The sequence below is a fragment of the Symphalangus syndactylus genome, chromosome 18 (assembly GCF_028878055.3).
Source record: "Symphalangus syndactylus isolate Jambi chromosome 18, NHGRI_mSymSyn1-v2.1_pri, whole genome shotgun sequence".
NCBI lineage: Eukaryota > Metazoa > Chordata > Mammalia > Primates > Hylobatidae > Symphalangus > Symphalangus syndactylus.
The window spans coordinates 39,030,285-39,051,792 of NC_072440.2; the positions used below are offsets into that span (position 1 = coordinate 39,030,285).

General features: G+C 38.7%; 1 protein-coding gene across 3 annotated transcripts in view; it reads left to right on the forward strand.

Moving 5' to 3' along the window:
• The first annotated feature begins 284 nt into the window (after positions 1–284).
• The window catches only part of DEPDC1B (DEP domain containing 1B), a 106,387-nt gene continuing 85,163 nt past the window's right edge, over positions 285–21,508 (forward strand). For 2 of the 3 annotated variants that reach the window (XM_055252131.2, XM_055252133.2), the window contains exons 1-2: positions 285–427; positions 13,257–13,522. In XM_055252131.2, the coding sequence (XP_055108106.1) occupies positions 380–427; positions 13,257–13,522 (314 nt within the window). In that variant the 5' untranslated portion in view covers positions 285–379. Of the gene's footprint in view, positions 428–499; positions 632–13,256; positions 13,523–21,508 lie in introns of those variants that run through there. The other variant, XM_063622616.1, reaches the window with a different exon arrangement.

A 21,508-nucleotide genomic window follows, 5' to 3' on the forward strand; every position in this document is an offset into this window, starting at 1 on the left:
TTATTGACCCTTTTGTAGAGAAAGCGTGCGTGTGTTTGTGCTGCGCGGACGCAGAAATCTGGAAAGGGCGCTGCACAGCGTTGTCCAGCGCTGGGGAGACGCCCCCGGCCCCTTAGTCGCACCTGCCCAGGTGTGCTCGCACGGTGGGTCCAGGGTGGGCAACAGATTTCGCCCCGGGCAAGTTGGCACCCGGAGCTCCCTGCGCCGCAGGTTTCAGAGGAGACGCCTGCCTCCCCGCCCACCCCGCGCAGTTCCGGTGACGTGCTGCCGCGCCGCCCAATCAGCGCCCCGAGCCCGCGGGCTTGGGATTCAAACTGCTACTCCTCCGGCTGGCTGGGATCGGCGCTGGCGCGGCTGCGGCCGCTGCTGCCTACGCGCCATGGAGCATCGCATCGTGGGTCCCGGGCCGTACCGAGCTACCAGGCTGGTGAGTGATTGTGCGGGGGCCTGGGCGGAGCCGCCGGTGCCGCGAGCCCCCAGTCAGCGCACGGACAGAGTGCTTGTCAGTCTTCGCTTCTGCAGGCCAGCGGGGCTCGGGTGTGGAGCATTTCAGCTGGGACTACTGGGGCTGCCTTTTAGTGGACGAGCCTCAAAGAAAGGCTAACGAGGCCCAGAGCTCAGCCGGCCGGGGGTGAGTGCAGCTTAGTCCATGAGATGTTGACTGGGTTCTCGGCAGTAGATGGCGCCTCTCTATTTAAAGACCCCAAGACCAGGCTGTTCCCTGCCTTTTGTCCTCTGGAATCTAACAGACCGGTAACCTGAGGGGCCACCACGTACCCCGTAACGCTCAGCGTTCGCGGCAGTCCAGGCAGGGCGTGTCTCCTTCCCGAGTGACACCTGATAATACCTGACGAGGTATTCGAACAAACGGTGCCCAGAACAGAGGGGCATCACGCTGGCCACATTTCCGGCCGCTGGCGTTTGTGTTTCTGTCAGCACCGATCCAAATGAGGAGCTGGCCGGGACAGATGTTTTAGGAGAGTCTTTGCCGAACCTGAGGGTCCTGGGTCCTGTTTTTTTTTTTTTTTTTTTTTTTTTTCTGGGAGAAAAGCTTTGGTAATGAGGTGTACTTGGTCTGCTTTGACTTGGAGCAAGTAATTTTAGTGATTTCTACCTCAAAGGCTTACTATAATGCAATAAAGGGTGACAATTTGGTAATGTCCTTGGCAAGTTTTTAGAGGACTTTCTGTGGACGTGTAATGGTAATTTGGGAGGACGGTAACTTGCTCCTTGGTCTGCCAGCCTCTGGCTACATTTAATATGGGAATTACTCTCATCGTTCCATGCATCATAATGAATACACAGGAAAAGATGGGAACTAAGATCCAAACTCTTACTCAGCTAGACTCATAGAAGAGGTGAGGATGCTGGGATATGGATAATGTAAATAGAGTTTCCTTTTCTTTCCAAAGCCAGCCACACACTATACCAGTAGGTCAAGTCAGAGCTGAGGCGGCCAGCTTCTGGAAGAGAAATCATAGTTGGGGCTGACGGGTCTTTACTTTTTAAATTTGGCTCATAGATCACTTTGAGAATCTGATGAAGATTAAGGATCCTCTTCACAGAAAACTGCACACGCCACATACTCATGAAATTTTACGTGATTTAAGGGGACGGATCACTTGAGGTCAGGAGTTCGAGACCAGCCTGGCCAACACAGCAAAACCCCGTCTCTACTAAAAATACAAAAATTAGCTGGGCATGGTGGCATGCGCCGATAATCTCAGCTACTCGGGAGGCTGAGGCAGGAGAATCGCTTGAACCTGGGAGGCGGAGGTTGCAGTGAGCTGAGATTGCGCCATTGCACTCCAGCCTGGGCAACAAGAGTGAAACTCTATCTCAAAAAATATATATATATTAATAATAATAAGGGGATTGGGAGAGTCTGTGACATTGTTTTATTTGGCATAAAGACAAGCATTTTATTTGCTCATCCTTTGGATCAGTAATGTGGGCTAGACTCATGTCAGTGGCTGTTTTGTGGAGGTCACTTATGTGCCACAAGTAATGTGACTTGGCTAGTACTGGATGATGGAAGATGGCTGCTTGACTTGGTCCTGGCTGTTACCTGGGCCAGATATCTCTAACAGGTTATCGGAGGCATCTTCACGTAGTGGTCTCATGGTTCCAACGTAGCTAAAAGGAAGTTTCAGCTTGTGACTTTTTGTTCAAATCTCATTGGTCAAAGCAAGTTAAACAGCTAAATCCAGATTCTAGAAATTCAACTCCACTTCTCGATGGGCAGAGTGGCAAAGCCACAGAGGTGCATGTGGAGAGGATGGGAAGAATTATTGCACTCATCTTTGCAAACACTCTATACAGACACCAGAATGATCTGGGGTCAAGACTATTGATAGATCTAACTTTAGGGAGGAAAATAAGGCATTTGATCATTCCCTTCACCAATTTACAGCACTTACATAAGGAAAACATAGCGAGGCTGTGGTTCTTGACGTGACTAGTCTTCATTCTTCCTGCATTAGACTAAAAAAAAAAATTACCTCATAATTGAAATTGTATTTTAGTCTCATATTCACAGAATTGTATGAGGCACTTTTCATGGATGCAGAGGGCTCATATATAGATACTGCTGGATTCTTGAGTCACATTAAAATATTATCAAAGGAATTTGTTTAATTAAAAAAAGGTGCTCTCTGCTCTCTAGAAGTCTTCAGTCCCTAACAAATAAATTCAGGCTAAATTTAGGTTAAGTTAAGAAGATAAATGACATGGATAATTAATGAAACAAACACCTCAGTTTCACCAGAATTTCCCAGGTAATCAGTTCAGTTCTCAACTTCATAGTGTTTGAAGAACATAATATTAAACTAAGAATTGGAAAACAGAAAACAATAGCCAATTTTTTTTTTTTCAAAAGTGAGTATTCCTGCTGTCAGTGATTGCAGCCAACATTGAAGATGCTTCTTTCCATTGTAAAATCTCTAGTTGTTTCCCCAGCTGTGACTTAAAGCTTTTGCTAGGTAAATCAAATATTTAATAGTTTGAGACTAGTCCTCTTTTTACTTGTTGGACCTAGCTGGCCTTTCCTCCCTCCATCCGCAGCATACAATTTCTCTCTTTTCCCATCGTGCTCATTCTGAACTTTCTTTAGGGGAAGCTTGGTAAAAATCTATTGGGATACAAAAACTAGGCCTCTCTTTTCTCCTTTCATGGCTCACTTTACTTTCTCAAAGCATGTACAGCTTTAGAAAAAGCTCTTTGGTGCTTTTTCTAAAGCATCAAAGTCTTATTTGAAAATAACGTTTTGTGGATTAGGTAAAATGTTATGACAAAAGTCAAATGACAGCCCCAACTCATGATAAGTGTGATTCTAATTAGCCATTTATACATTTTCATTGAAAATAACTTTCATTTTTGTAAACTTGGTATAAATAGTTCATTCAAGTAGAGAGAAAGAAATTTTTTTTCTAGAAACTGCTTAAATCTTCTTTGAACTTATTCTGAGTTATATATATGGTCTGATGCAACTGATAAATTTTGAAAGATACAGCTTTCATTGAATCTGAGAGTTAGAATGGCAAGATCACACAACGAGATTGTGGCAAGTACAAGTAGATCTAGGATTGGTTGTCACTGAACTCCCAGACCAGTCAGTTTTCTTTATAGCACCGCTATCATAATATTTTTGGTACTAAGAAGAAAGGAAATGGAATATCCTGGAGAAAAGAACAGGATGCACAGCAGTAGGTGTATGTCTTATAGTTTGCCTCATCATGTTAAGCAAAAACAATTGTGTGATTTTATTTTTTCCTGAGAAACTAGGGGACTGAAATTAATAAGTAGAGCAAAACAAAAAGTGTTTTACAATCATAAAACAAATCTGTTTTGTTCTATTTGCTGTAAAGATTCTCTTCAAATATAATGTCATGAAAAAAAATTCAAGCTCTTTCTTGTTTTTTGTTGACACAGGATATTTTGTTTCCAAAAGTGACTGAGAATGGTATATTGTTAGATTATTTAAAGATAATTATTTTTCTTTCTGAGCAAAGTAGCCAAATAACCCCTTAGTTATATTTGGAAATAAGTGGGAACAGAGACCAAGGTGACCTCAGTAGGCTTTGAAAAATCTAAAGTATCTCATATATTAAAGAAATATAACCCATAATGATAAATGCCATTCAAAATCAAAATGAGTAAATTCAAAAGTGTATTTATAAATGCTCTTTTTAAAAGGGGCAGTGAGACTTGGATAAAGATGTTTTATTAGACATTTTCTAGTATGAAATAAAAGTCAGTAGCAATAGAGCAGTTAATCCATTCTGAATCCTAATGGATTTCTTTTTCCTGTGTGGGAGAATGCAATGAATCGAAAGCTCATGCTGAAGAGTAAAATTCTGAGAATTGAAAAAAGTTTTCCCTCACAAAAAGAAATGAAATTCACAAAAGGAAATTTTCACGCCAGATGCTGTGGCTCATGCCTGTGATCTCAGCACTTTGGGAGGCTGAGGCGGGTAGATCACGAGGTCAGGAGATCAAGACCATCCTGGCCAACATGGTGAAACCCCGTCTCTACTAAAAATACAAAAATTAGCTGGGTGTGGTGGCACATGCCTGTAATCCCAGCTACTTGGGAGGCTGAGGCAGGAGAATCACTTGAACCAGGGAGTCAGTGGTTGCAGTGAGCCGCGATCACGCCGCTGCACCCCAGCCTGGGCACCAGAGCGAGACTCTATCTCAAAAAAAAAAAAAGAAAGAAGTTTTCACATTCCCTTCCAAAGAAGACAGGGGCCTTGTCCTACCAGAGATTTATACTTAGTATTAATTGACTGTAATGACAACAGTATGGTATTACACAGGAACAGATAGTCGGTCAATGGGATAGAAAAAACCAAGAAGTATGATATGTAAGGTTACTTAATAGTGTTTCTGTTCAATTTAGAAAAACATGGCATAATTGACTCTTGATATGGTTTGGACAGTTGTCCCCTCCAAATCTCATGTGTTGGAGGTGGGGCCTAGTGGAGGTGTTTGGGTCATTGGGGCAGATCACTCATGAATGGCCTGTTGCTGCCCTCATGATAATGAGTGAGTATTCACTCTGAGTTCATGTGCGATCTGATTGTTTAAAAGTGTGGCACCTTGTCCCTCACTCGCTCTTGCTCCCCCCTTGCTGTGTTACGTGCCTCCTTCTGCCTGCTTCTGCTTCACCTTCTGCCTTGAATAAAAGCTTCCTGAGGCCTCACCAGAAACTGAGCAGATGCTGGCACCATGTTTCTTGGACACTCTGCAGAACCGCAAGCTGATTAAACCTCTTACCTTTATAAATTACCCAGTGTCAGGTATTTTTTTACAGCAACGCAAGAATGGACTAACACAACTCTCCATCCAGAAACAAATAGAGATCCCCTGCCTCCCACCATATAAAATTCAGTTAAAGGTTTACATATTAAAAAACATACCCTCTAAAATATTAAAAGAAAATTTTGATAAATGTTTTAATACCTCAGGATAGGGAAGCTTTCTTAAGAGAATAAACCCTGAACTGATAAAGAAAATAGATATTTATTTCCTTATAAAAACATCAACATCTACAACAAAATCATTGTATAGCTTGAGACTATGTAAAGAAATTGATAGGCTAAGATAAAACATTCGTAACATATAACAAAAAGGTTTAATATTCTATATTCATCAGTACATATTAAATGGGTATACTATATGTCAGGCACTGGTCTTTGTTGTGAGGATATTGAACTGAACAAAATTGATTAACTTTCCTGACTTCTATGCTCTTAAACATTAACGGATTAAACAGTTCTTAAAATTGATTTTAAAAAAGAGATAACCCAATAGAAAAATGGCAAATCTCAGAAGAAGAAATATGACTAAAGATAAAGATATGAAAATGCAAACAAAATATGGATCTATCATTTCTTTTACATAGATTGGCAGAAATGAAAGGAATGATAACATCTAGTGTAGGCCAAAGTGTAAGGCTTTAGGCTCCCACATTGTTGGTGGAAGTGTGAATTGCTACAACTGATTTAAATATGCTGATACTTTTTAGTAATCTATCAAAAGTAAACAAAAGCCTTGGTACTTTAGGTTATATAAACAAGTATATACTTGTAACATATTTGTAAAAATTGAACTGGGCAGAACTTGGATGACCATTTGTTAGAAAATAGCAGAAGAAATTATGGCACATTCTTAAGAATGGACTAGATCTGCAGGTATGACGCAGGGAGATATCTGTTAGGTGCAAAAGCATGTTTTAGGATAACATATACAACATGATTGATCTCATTTTTTTAAAATGGCAAACAACAATAAACGACATACCTACAAAGGAAAAATTCTATGTGTCTGTATGTGATAGGTATGGGGTAAGACATGCAAACTCTTTCGTGTATACTTCTATATTTAATTTGTTTGTTTCAATGAGTGTTATTACTTCTGTAATTAAAAGAACAACAGAACTGCTAACTAGACTGGGTCAATTAGTGGACATACCTAGTGATATTTGGAAATATTGGGTCCCAGAGAGCCATGTCTTCATTATGTTTATGTAACGCATGAGGTATTATGCATTAGGTAATTTTAGTTCATGATGATGATTGTTCAACCAACATAAAATAAACAAAAATCTTTTTTATTACCCCTTCCCCTGGCCCTACATACTTGATTATGCCTTTTAGGTGCAAAAATCTAATGATAAATGAAAGCTAGGTATCAGAACATATATTAAAAAAATCAATAACCAATGATTAAAAATATGTGAAAATTGTTTAAAGGTATGGTAATATCCATAGGTATTTGGCATAGTGAAATGACTACTTGAAGAAAAGTCCGTAGCACAGGATTCCAGATCTTATTCACAGACTAAGTACCTGAATGACATTTGCTAAGCTGTGTATCCTGCTAAGGTCTTGATTTTGTCCCAAAGATTTTTTCCAGCTCTAGAATAGATTGAACCTCATAATTTAAGAGATATCCTGGACATTTTATATATTATCCTTAAATTTGAGGAACACATTTTTAACAAAGGACTTTTATAGTCATGATCTCATTTGATCTTACAATAACCTTGTAAAGTGGGTGGATAGGTAGAGAAGTTAAATCAGCATTCTTGGACTCTTTATGGACTTCCTGTCTACTATTCATTATTTAGCCTTTGCTCTGCTTTTCCTGTTTACATACTTTCCCTCCTTCATCCACTCACTTGGTTTCTTCTCCAACCTCCCTACTGTCTTCCACATCCAGTTTACCACCCCAACCAACCAGTTCATATTTGCCAACTTTCATGTGGGTAATAATTTTAGTATGTGAGCATTTGCATATGTGTATGTATGCGTTTTTGTTTTTAGGTGTTAATTAGGCATAATGTAAAGAAAAATGCTCAAAAAAATTTGTTGAGTTGTACAAAAAGTGTACAACTCAACAAATTTTCATAAAGTGAGCATCCCATGTAACCAACATTCAGATCAAGGAATATCATATTACTAGCACCGCAGAAGTCTCCTTTCCCCCGCTCCGTCCCTACCTCCTTATGAAGGTAACCACTATCATTATTTCAAATATCATGGATCATTTGGCCTGCTTTTGAGCTTCAAGTAAATGGAATCATATAGTATTTACTTTTCATATCTGGCCTCTTCATCTCAATATTATTTTCTGAGATTCATTTATGTTATGGCATGTAGCAATAGTTCGTTCATTTTCACTGCATTCTATTGGTGAATATATTATAACTTATGTTGATGGACATTTGGGTTGTTTCTGCCTATTATGGATAGTGCCATTATGAATAATGTGTCTTTTGGGGAACATATATATGGATTTCTGTTGGGTATATGCTTAGGAGTAGAATTGCTGAGTTATAAGGTGTTCAGATATTTAGCTTTTGTAGATATTGCCAATCTGTTTTCCAAACTGGTCGCTCCAATTTACATTCCTTACAGCAGTGTATGAGATTTCTAGTTCTTTCACATTCTTACCAGCACTTAGTAGTGCCTACCTTTTTTCTTATTTTTTAGGTCTCTAAAAAAAATTTTAGTTTTGTAAATTGTAAACTGACAAATTATAGTTGTATATATTCGTAGAGTACAAAATGATGTTATGATTTACGAATTCAGTGGAATAATTAAATCAAGCTAATTACCATATCCATCACCTCAAATACTTAACATTTTTTTGTTGTACACTTGCAATTTACTCTCAGATTTTGAAAGTACATTATTATTAATATCTTCACCATGATGCCAAGATATCTCAAATAAAAAAGATAATTTCCTCTCTAGTTGAGGCTTTGTACCTTTGACCATTATCTCCCCGTTCCCCACTCCCCTCAGCCTCTGGTTACCACCATTCTGCTCTTTACCTCTTTGAACTCAATTGTTTTAGATTCCACATATAAATGAGAATAGGCATTATTTGTCTTTCTGTTCTTGGCGTATTTCACTTGGTATAATGTTCTCCACTTCCATCCATGTCGTTGCAAATGACAACATTTCTTTCTTTTTTTAAAGGCTGAATAGTATTATATTGTATATGTATACCACATTTTCTTTATTCATTTATCTGTTGATGGACTTTTAGGTTGATTCCATAACTTAGCTCTTGTAAATAGTAAATTAACATGGGAGTGCAGACAGCTCTTTGACATCTTGACTTCAAATGTTTTGGGCAAATACCCAAAAGTGGGATCATTAGATCCTCCTGTCTTTCATTTTAGTTATTCTGATAGCCATGTCGTGATATTGACTTGTCGAGTTCTTTTACATTGCACTGATAATTAATGAGGTTTAACATCTTTGTATATGTTAAAGGACATTTGAAGATCTTTTTTTATGATATACCTGTTTAAATTTTTTTTTCATTTTTTAATTGGAATATCTTTTTCTTATTCATTTTTTTTGTTTTGTTTGGAAATGATAGATATATCATATCCTACTCAGTGGCTTGCCTTGTTTCTGTGTGTTTTTAAGTTAAAAAAGATTTTAAATTTGGACTAACTTAATTTGGAGCATGACTCATAACAGTGTCAAAAGAAGTAGAAAGATTAATGTAAGAATAAAAAGCTATTTCAATTTGGCCAGGAGGAAGACATGATTAGGAATTAGTGGGATTAAATTTCCTGAGGTTGAGAAGTTGGTTAAAAAAAGTAGAAAAAGTGCTGGGTGTGGTGGCTCATGCCTGTAATCCCAGCACTTTGGGAGGCTGAGGTGGGTGGATTACCTGAGGTCAGGAGTTCAAGACTAGCCTGATCAACATGGTGAAACCTCATGTCTACTAAAAATATAAAAATCAGCTGGGTGTGGTAGCGCATGCCTGTAATCCCAGCTGCTTGGGAGGCTGAGGCAGGAGAATCGCTTGAACCCGGGAGGTGGAGGTTGCATTAAGCCAAGATCATGCCATTGCACTCCAGCCTGGACTATACAATGAGACTCCGTCTCAAAAAAAAAAAAAGTAGAAAAAGTGAAAGATCGATTAAGCACTTGCTTATTGACTACCTAGTGTGGGTCACACACTGTGCTACACATTCGGGGTACATGCATACACAAACCCCGCTTCTGTCCCTCAAGCTTCTGCTGTTGTATGCCCAGGAATTATGAGTGTGGCTGAGAAGGTTAGCCATCAGAAATAAAAGAGAAATAGGATAATAGTTTCTCAGGTGGTTGGGCAGCAGAGAGTATGAAGAGAAATCCAGAAGAAAAGGCATGATTAGAAGGGAAAACATGACCCAAGGTTGGGCAAAAACAAACAAACAAACAAACAAAAAAACAAAAAACAACTCTGAGATCAGAAATACAGTTTAAAGAAAAAGGTGATGTCAGAAAAATCTGATTTAAATAGGAAGAGAGGTGAGAAATAAAAGATTCAGAGTTTGTAAAGCGACAGACTTGAAAGAGAAGAGTAAGAGAAAATGAGAATATGACTATGAATTTTAAGGACTTTAGGAGACTGGCAGGGAGCCTACGTTCCTAAAAAGATGTTGAAATAATTATGTAGGAAGAAATTAGAAATATGTTACACAATAAAAGTTGCCTTATATTCCTTCTTCAAAAGAGATGACTTTCCTTTTTTTTTTTTTAAGTTTGTTGTATATTCATTTAGCTTTTTCATATGCATATACCAAAGCAGATAGGATCAGATTATATATAGTTTTGTACGTTTTTCTTCCACTTTGTTATATTTATGATATCTATTTCTGTCTGGAACTATTGATAGTATTTTGTTTTGTGGCTATTCCACACTTCAGTCAATTTTACTCAAATTAGTTCTAGTTTTTCTCTGATTATAATATGACAAATTAGTTCTAATTTTTCTCTGATTATAAAACATAAATATGTTTATAAGTATATAAAATACTTATAAATGCTTTCTCTGAAAAAAACACTCAGGTTTATTAAATATAATTCAACATGTTTAAATAAAATTTAACTTGTAAATACTTTTATTTTATCTTTCTTTGAGACAGGGTCTTACTCTGTCGCCCAGGCTGGAAGGCAGTGGTGCAATCATGGCCGACTGCAGCCTTGACCTCCCAGGCTCAAGTGATCCTCCCACTTCAGCCTCCCCACTCAGTCTCCCGAGTAGCTGCGGCTACAGGCACACACCACTACACCTGGCTAATTTTTAAATTTTTTGTAGAAATGGGGTTTCACCATGATGCCCAGGCTGGTCTCGAACTCCTTGGTTCAAGTGACCTGCCCACCTCATCCTCTCAAAGTGCTGGGATTAGAGGTGTAAGCCACTGCACCTGGCCTGTAAATGCTTTTTAATCCCTTATATTTCTGCTTCTACATGGTGAATCTCTAAAAGTAAAGTGGCTGAGAAAAAAAAAGAGATCACACCTTATATAAGCATTTATTAAACAAGTACTTATGAGATTCTTTTCTAGAGCTAGCTTTAAAACAATATGGAGATGAGACTGTTATTTCCCTTTAACATTTTTGTATTTTCAGCAGACTGTAGGTAGAACATAGATTTTTTAAAATTCAAAATATAGATTTGAATATACAGATTGGTTCTACCACTTATTAGCTGGGTAGATTTGAGTAAATTTCTTAATTCCTTCTGAAAGATGGTTATTATGAGGATTACATATATACAAAGACACAATGGGGAGACAAGTTTGGGACATATTATAGTCTAATGAGAACAAAAAAGTCATTTATTTGCTTCGTGATTTTCTTCTCACTGATATAACTTCACAGATATAAGGAGAAAGAAGCTGAGTTGTCATGAAGTTATTTGAAAGTAACATTTAAGAGAGACACCTGGTTTTTGTCTTCAAGGATGCTATGAGACATGGCAGTTCACCTGCCCCCTAGTGGCATCTTGTAGTGGAAGGAAACTGGATTTTTTTCAGTTCTTAACCGTGTGCCAGGCCCTGTGCAACCAGTATATGGCAGAACTGGGATTTGAACTCAGGTCTGACTCCATACCTCATGTTTTCCCCATTCCTCAGGGATTGATTCTGTTATTCTGAAGTGGTCAAGTGTTTCTTAACTTGAAAATTAGGATCATTGTGTGGTGAGCATGGCCAGCAGTGTATTACAGTGAGTTAGTATGTACTTGATTTGACAAAGCAAGTTTCCTGAATAAAGTAGAAGCAATGGGATATATATTCCCTAGACTTAACTGAAGTGGATCCAATCAGTGTGTGGTGTGCTGTTTCTTAGCAGACCTCTCATTTTAATTTCCATGATTTTTGACTCCCCAAATCAGATTTTTTGAGCTTCTAGGGCCATGTTTTTATTTAGGACAAATTCCTAGAGAAAAGTGTTAACTGCACCAAAGCCACATAGTTATTGGCAGAGGCTGGACGAATGGCCAATGGAGACTCCATTCTGGGGTCTTTCCAACATACTCACTCAGCTCTGACAGCCACACTGACCCTGATAATATTAATAAATACAGCAGCAATGATGCTATAATGGCTAACGTTTATTAAGCACTTCTTTCATGACAGACACTGTGATAGGCTGCATCAGCATCATCTCATCTGGTCTTTGTAACAACCCTGTCATGTGGGTACTGCATTACACCTGGAGTAATGGAGGCTTGTCTAGCAATGAGTCAAAGGTTGCCCTGCTGGTCAGTTGTAGAACAGGCCTCTCAACCCAGCAGTGTTTGACTTCAGAGCCTGAGCTCTCTCTACCCAGTCTACTTTTCAATGTGGTATCTGAAGATGTCATGCACACTTAAACTTCTAGGTCCTTTCAAAGGAACCATGAGGTAGTTTTAAACTAATATATATTATTTGAGGTATCTAGTATCTATTCTTTCAAAAAGCTTTGTTTTGCATGTAAGCAAAAACTGGCTCATCACTTTTCAAAGGTTTATCTTTGTGGCCTTGAGCTGTTTGACATCAGGCACTGTATTATCTTTTTCATCTCTTTTCCCCCTCCTCCTACAATGCCTTTTACATAATAAGCAACCTAGAAATATTTGCTGAATGAAGGTAAAGTCATATTAAACAGGGGACTCCAAAAAGCAAAGTTGTGTAGTGGGCTTAGTTTTATTCATTATTTACTGTATGTTCTTCATTTATGTAAAAATCCATTAATAGGACAACTTGATGGCAACCTCCTCAATAAATAATATTTCTTGAATGAATAAATGATGAACTACCCTTGAAAAGCTGCATTTTCTTTAGAGTTTTTTTTCTATCAATAGTTTCTATTTTTGAGGCGGGGTGCAGTGGCTTACTCCTGTAATTCCAGCACTTTGGGAGGCCGAGGTGGCTGGATCACTTGAGATCAAGGGTTCGAGACCACCCTGACCAACATGGTGAAACTCCATCTCTACTAAAAATACAAAAATTAGCTGGGCATGGTGGTGGACGCCTGTAATCTCAGCTACTCGGGAGGCTGAGGCAGGAGAATCGCTTAAACCTGGGAGGTGGAGGTTGCAGTGAGCAGAGACACACCACTGCACTCCAGCCTGGGCGAGAAAGCTAGACTCTATCTCAAAAAAAAAAAAAGTTTTTATTTTTGTTTTAATTGTGGTAAAATACACATAATATAAAACGATTTTAACTGTTTTTTATGTGTATACTTCTATGGCAGTAAGTACATTCAAAGTGTTGTACAGCCATTACCACTATCCATTCTCCAAAACTTCTCTTTATTAGAGTTTGAAGCCTGTAAATAAACATTTTCAAGGCTCTACCTGTTATTAAAGCAGTTTAAGTGGAAAAATTGCATGCTTTGCTTTAATTATTTGAGATGTAGTAATCTTTAAAAAATCAGTTGATTACTAGATGCCATTCTCTTTCTTTCCCCTAGTGGAATGAGACCGTGGAGCTTTTTCGTGCTAAGATGCCATTACGGAAACATCGCTGTCGGTTCAAGAGCTATGAGCATTGTTTCACAGCGGCCGAAGCTGTGGATTGGTTGCATGAGCTGCTGAGGTGCAGTCAAAACTTCGGCCCTGAAGTGACCCGCAAACAAACGGTCCAGCTGCTAAAAAAATTCCTGAAGAATCACGTTATTGAAGACATCAAGGGAAAATGGGGTCAGGAAGATTTTGAAGACAATCGTCACTTATACAGGTAATGGCATCATGTAAACCTGGAAGGTGAGGAATTGGAGAGATGAGTGAATCTGGTCCAAGTCTGTTGAAGCTTCCTGATGTGTAAGAATTTACCTTGTTCACTGAACAGTGGGTCTAGTTGTGATTTGTTGAGTGGAGAACTGAATGTGTTGCTACAATAAAACCAGTTGGGATTTTTCTTGGCTTCTTAGAGCATACCAGAGCTGTGTTTTGCTGCAGTGATGTTTCAGTAAGGTAATCTTTTCATGCCTTTTGCTCACCTGGGAAGATGGTGGCCATAACTTAGTACTTCTCCTGGAGAATCTGAAATGGTGAAACAGTAGCTCTGGGTTCAGCTTTTCGGAGCAATGGGGATTGGTATATTCAGGAGGTTAGTAGCAGAGTGCGTGCGATCTTTAAACAGCTCAGGGCCTGTGTGAAGAATTATGCTAGAATTCCCTGATGTCTCAGATTAAGCCTGACAATGTGAGTCTGCTTTTCTGCAAACATTTTTGCTCATGTTTCAGTGCTATTTTATCATGTGGACACTTACCACCAGATAATCCAAGGGAAAATGAAGATTGCTCGTCTTGCACTTCACTTCTCACTGCATACTTGGCAGTTTTATTCCTGGAGGTGGAGGGGACCAACCTCAGATTCAGGTGTGGGAGAAGACTAAAGAGGAATGAAGTCACACAGGTCCATAAAGGAATTGTTGAGTTATCTACACAGATTAAAAGAAGGAATGGAGAATATGGACCCTTATTATGTGCTTTCTTTTACTCCAGCTGAAAAATAAGGAATGTGATTGCAACATATTCAGTGAGGGCATTCCACTGGGACACATGGCTTTGCACAGAGAAAATCTGGCTCTTTCATACCTGAACCATTTCTTTGTCTCCCTCTTGGACTAGCTGCTGAGAAAGGCAGAGCAGGGTGAGTGTCTGTCGTGAGTGCATAGGGTGAAGAACAGACATTGCTGTGCATTAGGATCTAACTTCCTCAGGGAGTTTCATCAGCAGTCTCTTGCATCCAGATATCAGTATTGTCATCTGGGCAATTAGTCATCTCTCCACTTGGTGGTTAGTTTTGGTGTTGCTGATCCCACTTTTAATTAGGATGTTGGGTAATCTTGGTCTATTCTGAGACCTTAGTACTTAATAGCATCAGGCAGTGGAAATTTTAGCCCTGATTCTACATGCTACATTTTATTGGGAATTCTTAAATGATTATTTCTCTTGGGAAACTTTAATTGCTTGTACCCCATCAAGATTTAGCTAGAACACTTCTGAAAGATTCTCTGGATGAGTAACTTCCATTCTATTCTATTGTGACCTTAAATTGGGTACCTCCCATCGAGTCCCAGGAGGCTTTCTGAGTCCCAGCAGAGTAAAATAGGAGCCGACTACCCAGCACTAACTGCCAGAACATGTTTCACTTCAATATTAAGACTTAACCCTGTGTCCCCCTTTAAAAAATAGAGTACACAAGACAGATTAAATTCATCCGTTAAATAATTATTTTTTCCTCCAGTTTCTCTAATAGAATACTTGTGAGTCATAAATGGAACAGTATTTTTTTTTTTCACCATTTACTACCTGAAAGTTCATTATGGCTTTCCAATTTCCTGAGTGGAAGTTGTGTAAGTTAACCACCGACTTTTGCCAATTACCTAGATTAATCTGGGATGAAATCCGCTTAGACATGCAAATCATTTGTTAAGGTGCCCGTGCCTTGAATTGAGAGTGAGCTAATGAGTGTACAGCCAGCCGTTGCATACATGCAGGCCTCTATTACAGTGCTCCATGAAAGAGCATTTGCTGTCCTACCTGCCAGGTCTTAACTGCTTTCCTTGGGCAGAGAGTACTACTGCCAAGTTATGAAAACAGAGGAGGGGAGTATGTATGAGCGAGAGGCAGGTTAGATTTGAAAACAGATGGAGAGTCAATGAAATGTCAAAATCCAGGAACATCCTTCTAAATATCAAGCTTTGTGGAAAGGAGCCTTTAAAAATTTATTTCTTTAATTTATTTAAATTAAATTTTATTAATTTTCAATTTATTTATTTACATTTTAGTTTAATTTATTTAAATTTCATTACCATATTATAATAGTACATATTTATGGAGTACTCAGTGATATATTGATTTAAGTATGCAATGTGTAGTGATCAAATCTGGGTAGTTAGGATATTTATCACCTCAAACATTTATCATTTTTTTGTGTTGGGAATATTATAAAAGCCTCTTTTCTAGCTTTTTGAACATATACAATAAATTATTGTTATTCACCTTATAGCGCTACTGAACATTAGTATTTATTCCTCCTATATAACTGTAATTTTGCATCCATTAACCAACTTCTTGCTGTCCTCCTCTCCCCTTACCCCTCCTGGATCTAATAACCATAATTTTATCCTCTGCTTCTATAAGCTCCTTCTTTTAGCTCCCCCATGTGAGTGAGATCATGAATTATTTATCTTTTGGTGCCTGACTTATTTCACTTAACATGTCATCCAGGTTCATCCATGTTGCCATGAATGATAGGATTTCATTCTTTTTTTTTTTTTTAACGGCTGAGTAGTATCCCATTGTGTATATGTACCACATTTTCCTTATCCATTCATCCATCAGTGGACACTTAGGTTGATTCTATATCTTGGCTATTGTGAATAGTGCTACAATAAACGTAGGGGTACCAATATCTCTTTGATATACTGATTTCCTTTCTTTTGGATAAATACCCAGTAGTGGGATTACTGGATAATATGGTAGTTTTATTTTTAGTTTTTTTGAGAAAACTCCATACTAGTTTTTTTTTTTTTTTTTTTAATATTTTAAGTTCTAGGGTACATGTGCACAAAGTACAGTTTTGATTATACATGTGCCATGTTGGTTTGCTGCACCTGTCAACTCATCATTTACATTAGTTATTTCTCCTAATGCTATCCCTCCCCCAGCCCCCACCCCCCAACAGGCCCTGGTGTGTGATGTTCTCTGCCCTGTATCCAAGTGATGTCATTGTTCACTTCCCACCTATGAGTGATAACATGCAGTGTTTGGTTTTCTGTCCTTGTGATAGTTTGCTGAGAATGATGGTTTCCAGCTTCATCCATGTCCCTGCAAAGGACATGAACACATCCTTTTTTATGGCTGCATAGTATTCCATGGTGTATATGTGCCACTTTTTTTTTTTTTTTAATTATACTTTAAGTTCTAGGGTACATGTGCACAACATGCAGATTTGTTATATATGTATACATGTGCCATGCTGGTGTGCTGCACCCATTAACTCATCATTTACATTAGGTATTTCTCCTAATGCTATCCCTCCCCACTCCCCCTGCCCCACGACAGGCCCTGGTGTGTGATGTTCCCCACCCTGTGTTCAAGTGTTCTTATTGTTCATTTCCCACCTATGAGTGAGAACATATGGTGTTTGGTTTTCTATCCTTGTGATAGTTTGCTGAGAATGATGGTTTCTAGCTTCATCCTTGTCCCTACAAAGGACATGAACTCATCCTTTTTAATGGCTGCATAATATTCCATGGTGTATATGTGCCACATTTTCTTTTTCTTTTTTTTTTTTTAATTATACTTTAAGTTCTAGGGTACATGTGCACAACATGCAGGTTTGTTACATATGTATACATGTGCCATGTTGGTGTGCTGCACCCATTAACTCATCATTTACATTAGGTGTATCTCCTAATGCTATCCCTCCCCCCTCCCCCTGCCCCACGACAGGCCCCAGTGTGTGATGTTCCTCACCCTGTGTTCAAGTGTTCTCACTGTTCATTTCCCACCTATAAGTGAAAACATGCAGTGTTTGGTTTTCCGTCCTTGGGATAGTTTGCTGAGAATGATGGTTTCCAGCTTCATCCATGTCCCTACAAAGGATATGAACTCATCCTTTTTTATGGCTGCATAGTATTCCATGGTGTATATGTGCCACATTTTCTTAATCCAGTCTATGATTGATGGACATTTGCGTTGGTTCCAAGTCTTTGCTGTTGTGAGTAGTGCCGCGCAATAAACATACGTGTACATGTGTCTTTATAGCAGCATGATTTATAATCCTTTGGGTATATACCCAGTAATGGGATGGCTGGGTCAAATGGTATTTCTAGTTCTAGATCCTTGAGGAATTGCCACACTGTCTTCCACAATGGTTGAACTAGTTTACAGTCCCACCAACAGAGTAAAAGCATTCCTATTTCTCCACATCCTCTCCAGCATCTGTTGTTTCCTGACTTTTTAATGATCGCCATTCTAACTGATGTGAGATGGTATCTCACTGTGGTTTTGATTTGCATTTCTCTGATGGCCAGTGATGATGAGCATTTTTTCATGTGTCTGTTGGCAGTATAAATGTCTTCTTTTGAGTATTGTCTGTTCATATCCTTTGCCCACTTTTTGATGAGGTTTTTCTATTTTTTTCTTGTAAATTTGTTTAAGTTCTTTGTAGATTCTGGCTATTAGCCCTTTGTGAGATGGGTAGATTGCAAAATTTTTCTCCCATTTTGTAGGTTGCCTGTTCACTCTGATGGTAGTTTCTTTTGCTGTACAGAAGCTCTTTAGTTTAATTAGATCCCATTTCTCAATTTTGGCTTTTGTTGCCATTGCTTTTGGTGTTCTAGACATGAAGTCCTTGCCCATGTGTATGTCCTGAATGGTATTGCCTAGGTTTTCTTCTAGGGTTTTTATGGTTTTAGGTCTGACATTTAAGTCTTTAATCCATCTTGAATTAATTTTTGTATAAGGTATAAGGAAGGGATCCAGTTTCAGCTTTCTACATATGGCTATCCAGTTTTCCCAGCACCATTTATTCAATAGGAATCCTTTCCCCATTTCTTGTTTTTGTCAGGTTTGTCAAGGATCGGATGGTTGTAGATGTGTGGTATTATTTCTGAGGGCTCTGTTCTGTTCCATTGGTCTATGTCTCTGTTTTGGTACCAGTACCATGCTGTTTTGATTACTGTAGCCTTGTAGTACAGTTTGAAGTCAGGCAGTGTGATGTCTCCAGCTTTGTTCTTTTGGCTTAGGATTGTCTTGGCAATGCGGGCTCTTTTTTGGTTCCATATGAACTTTAAAATAGTTTTTTCTAATTCTGTGAAGAAAATCATTGGTAGCTTGATGGGGATGGCATTGAATCTATAAATTACCTTGGGCAGTATGGCCATTTTCATGATATTGATTCTTCTATCCATGAGAATGGAATGTTCTTCCATTTGTTTGTGTCCTCTTTTATTTCGTTGAGCAGTGGTTTGTAATTCCCCTTGAAGAGGTCCTTCACATCCCTGTAAGTTGGATTCCTAGGTATTTTATTCTCTTTGAAGCAATTGTGAGTGGGAGTTCACTCATGATTTAGCTCTCTGTTTGTTATTGGTGTATAGAAATGCTTGTGATTTTTGCACATTGATTTTGTATCCTGAGACTTTGCTGAAGTTGCTTATCAGCTTAAGGAGATTTTGGGCGGAGACAGTGGGGTTTTCTAAGTATACAATCATGTCATCTGCAAACAGGGACAATTTGACTTCCTCTTTTCCTAATTGAATACCTTTTATTTCTTTCTCCTGCCTGATTGCCCTGGCCAGAACTTCCAACACTATGTTGAATAGGAGTGATGAGAGAGGGCATCCTTGTCTTGTGCCAATTTTCAAAGGGAATGCTTCCAGCTTTTGCCCATTCAATATGATATTGGCTGTGGGTTTGTCATAAATAGCTCTTATTATTTGAGATACATGCCATCAATACCAAATTTATTGAGAGTTTTTAGCATGAAGGACTGTTGAAATTTGTCAAAGGCCTTTTTTGCATCTATTGAGATAATCATGTGGTTTTTGTTTTTGGTTCTGTTTATATGCTGGATTACGTTCATTGATTTGTGTATGTTGAACCAGCCTTGCATCCCAGGGATGAAGCCCACTTGATCATGGTGGATAAGCTTTTTGATGTGCTGCTGGATTTGGTTTGCCAGTATTTTATTGAGGATTTTTGCATCGATGTTCATCAGGGATATCGGTGTAAAATTCTTTATTTTTGTTGTGTCTCTGCCAGGCTTTGGTATCAGGATGATGCTGGCCTCATCAATGAGTTAGGGAGGATTCCCTCCTTTTCTGTTGATCAGAATAGTTTCAGAAGGAATGGTACCAGCTCCTCTTTGTAGCTCTGGTAGAATTCGGCTGTGAATCTGTCTGGTCCTGGACTTTTATTGCCTTAATTTCAGAGCCTGTTATTGGTCTATTCAGGGATTCAACTTCTTCCTGGTTTAGTCTTGGGAAGGTGTATGTGTCCAGGAATTTATCCATTTCTTCTAGGTTTTCTAGTTTATTTGCGTAGAGGTGTTTATAGTATTCTCTGATGGTAGTTTGTATTTCTGTAGGATTGGTGGTGATATCCCCCTTATCATTTTTTATTTTGTCTATTTGATTCTTCTCTCTTCTTTATTAGTCTTGCTAGCGGTCTATCAATTTTGTTGATCTTTTCAAACAACCAGCTCCTGGATTCATTGATTTTTTTGAAGGGTTTTTTGTGTCTCTATTTCCTTCAATTCTGCTCTGATCTTAGTTATTTCTTGCCTTCTGCTAGCTTTTGAATGTGTTTGCTCTTGCTTCTCTAGTTCTTCTAATTGTGATGTTATGGTGTCCATTTTAGATCTTTCCTGCTTTCTCTTGTGGGTATTTAGTGCTATAAATTTCCCTCTACACACTGCTTTAAATGTGTCCCAGAGATTCTGGTATGTTGTGTCTTTGTTCTCATTGGTTTCAAAGAACATCTTTATTTCTGCCTTCATTTCGTTGTGTACCCAGTAGTCATTCAGGAGCAGGTTGTTCAGTTTCCATGTAGTTGAGCGGTTTTGAGTGAGTTTCTTAATCCTGAGTTCTAGTTTGATTGCACTGTGGTCTGAGAGACAATTTGTTATAATTTCTCTTCTTTTACATTTGCTGAGGAGTGGTTTACTTCCAACTATGTGGTTAATTTTGGAATAAGTGCCATGTGGTGCTGAGAAGAATGTATATTCTGTTGATTTTGGCTGGAGAGTTCTGTAGATGTCTATTAGGTCCACTTGGTGCAGAGCTGAGTTCACTTCCTGGGTATCCTTGTTAACTTTTTGTCTTGTGGATCTGCCTAATGTTGACAGTGGTGTGTTCAAGTCTCCCATTATTATTGTGTGGGAGTCTAAGTCTCTTAGTAGGTCTCTAAGGACTTGCTTTATGAATGTGGGTGCTCCTGTATTGGGTGCATATATATTTAGGATAGTTAGCTCTTCTTGTTGTATTGATCCCTTTACCATTATGTAATGGCCTTCTTTGTCTCTTCTGATCTTTGTTGGTTTAAAGTCTGTCTTATCAGAGACTAGGATTGCAACCCCTGCTTTTTTTTGCTTTCCATTTGCTTGGTAGATCTTCCTCCATCCTTTTATTTTGAGCCTATGTGTGTCTCTGCAAGTAAGATGGGTTTCCTGAATACAGCACACTGATGGGTCTTGACTCTTTATCCAGTTTGCTAGTCTGTGTCTTTTAATTGGAGCATTTGGCCCATTTACATTTAAGGTTAATATTGTTATGTGTGAATTTGATCCTGTCAGTATGGTGTTAGCTGGTTATTTTGCTCATTAATTGATGCAGTTTCTTCCTAGCTTTGATGGTCTTTACAATTTGGCATGTTTTTGCAGTGGCTGGTACTGGTTGTTCCTTTCCATGTTTAGTGCTTCCTTCAGGAGCTCTTGTATGGCAGGTCTGGTGGTGACAAAATCTCTCAGCATTTGCTTGTCTGTAAAGGATTTTATTTCTCCTTCACTGATGAAGCTTAGTTTGGCTGGATATGAAATTCTGAGTTGAAAATTCTTTTCTTTAAGAATTTAGAGTATTGGCCCCCACTGTCTTCTGGCTTGTAGAGTTTCTGCCAAGAGATCTGCTGTTAGTCTGATGGGCTTCCTGTTGTAGGTGACCCGACCTTTCTCTCTGGCTGCCCTTAACAGTTTTTCCTTCATTTCAACTTTG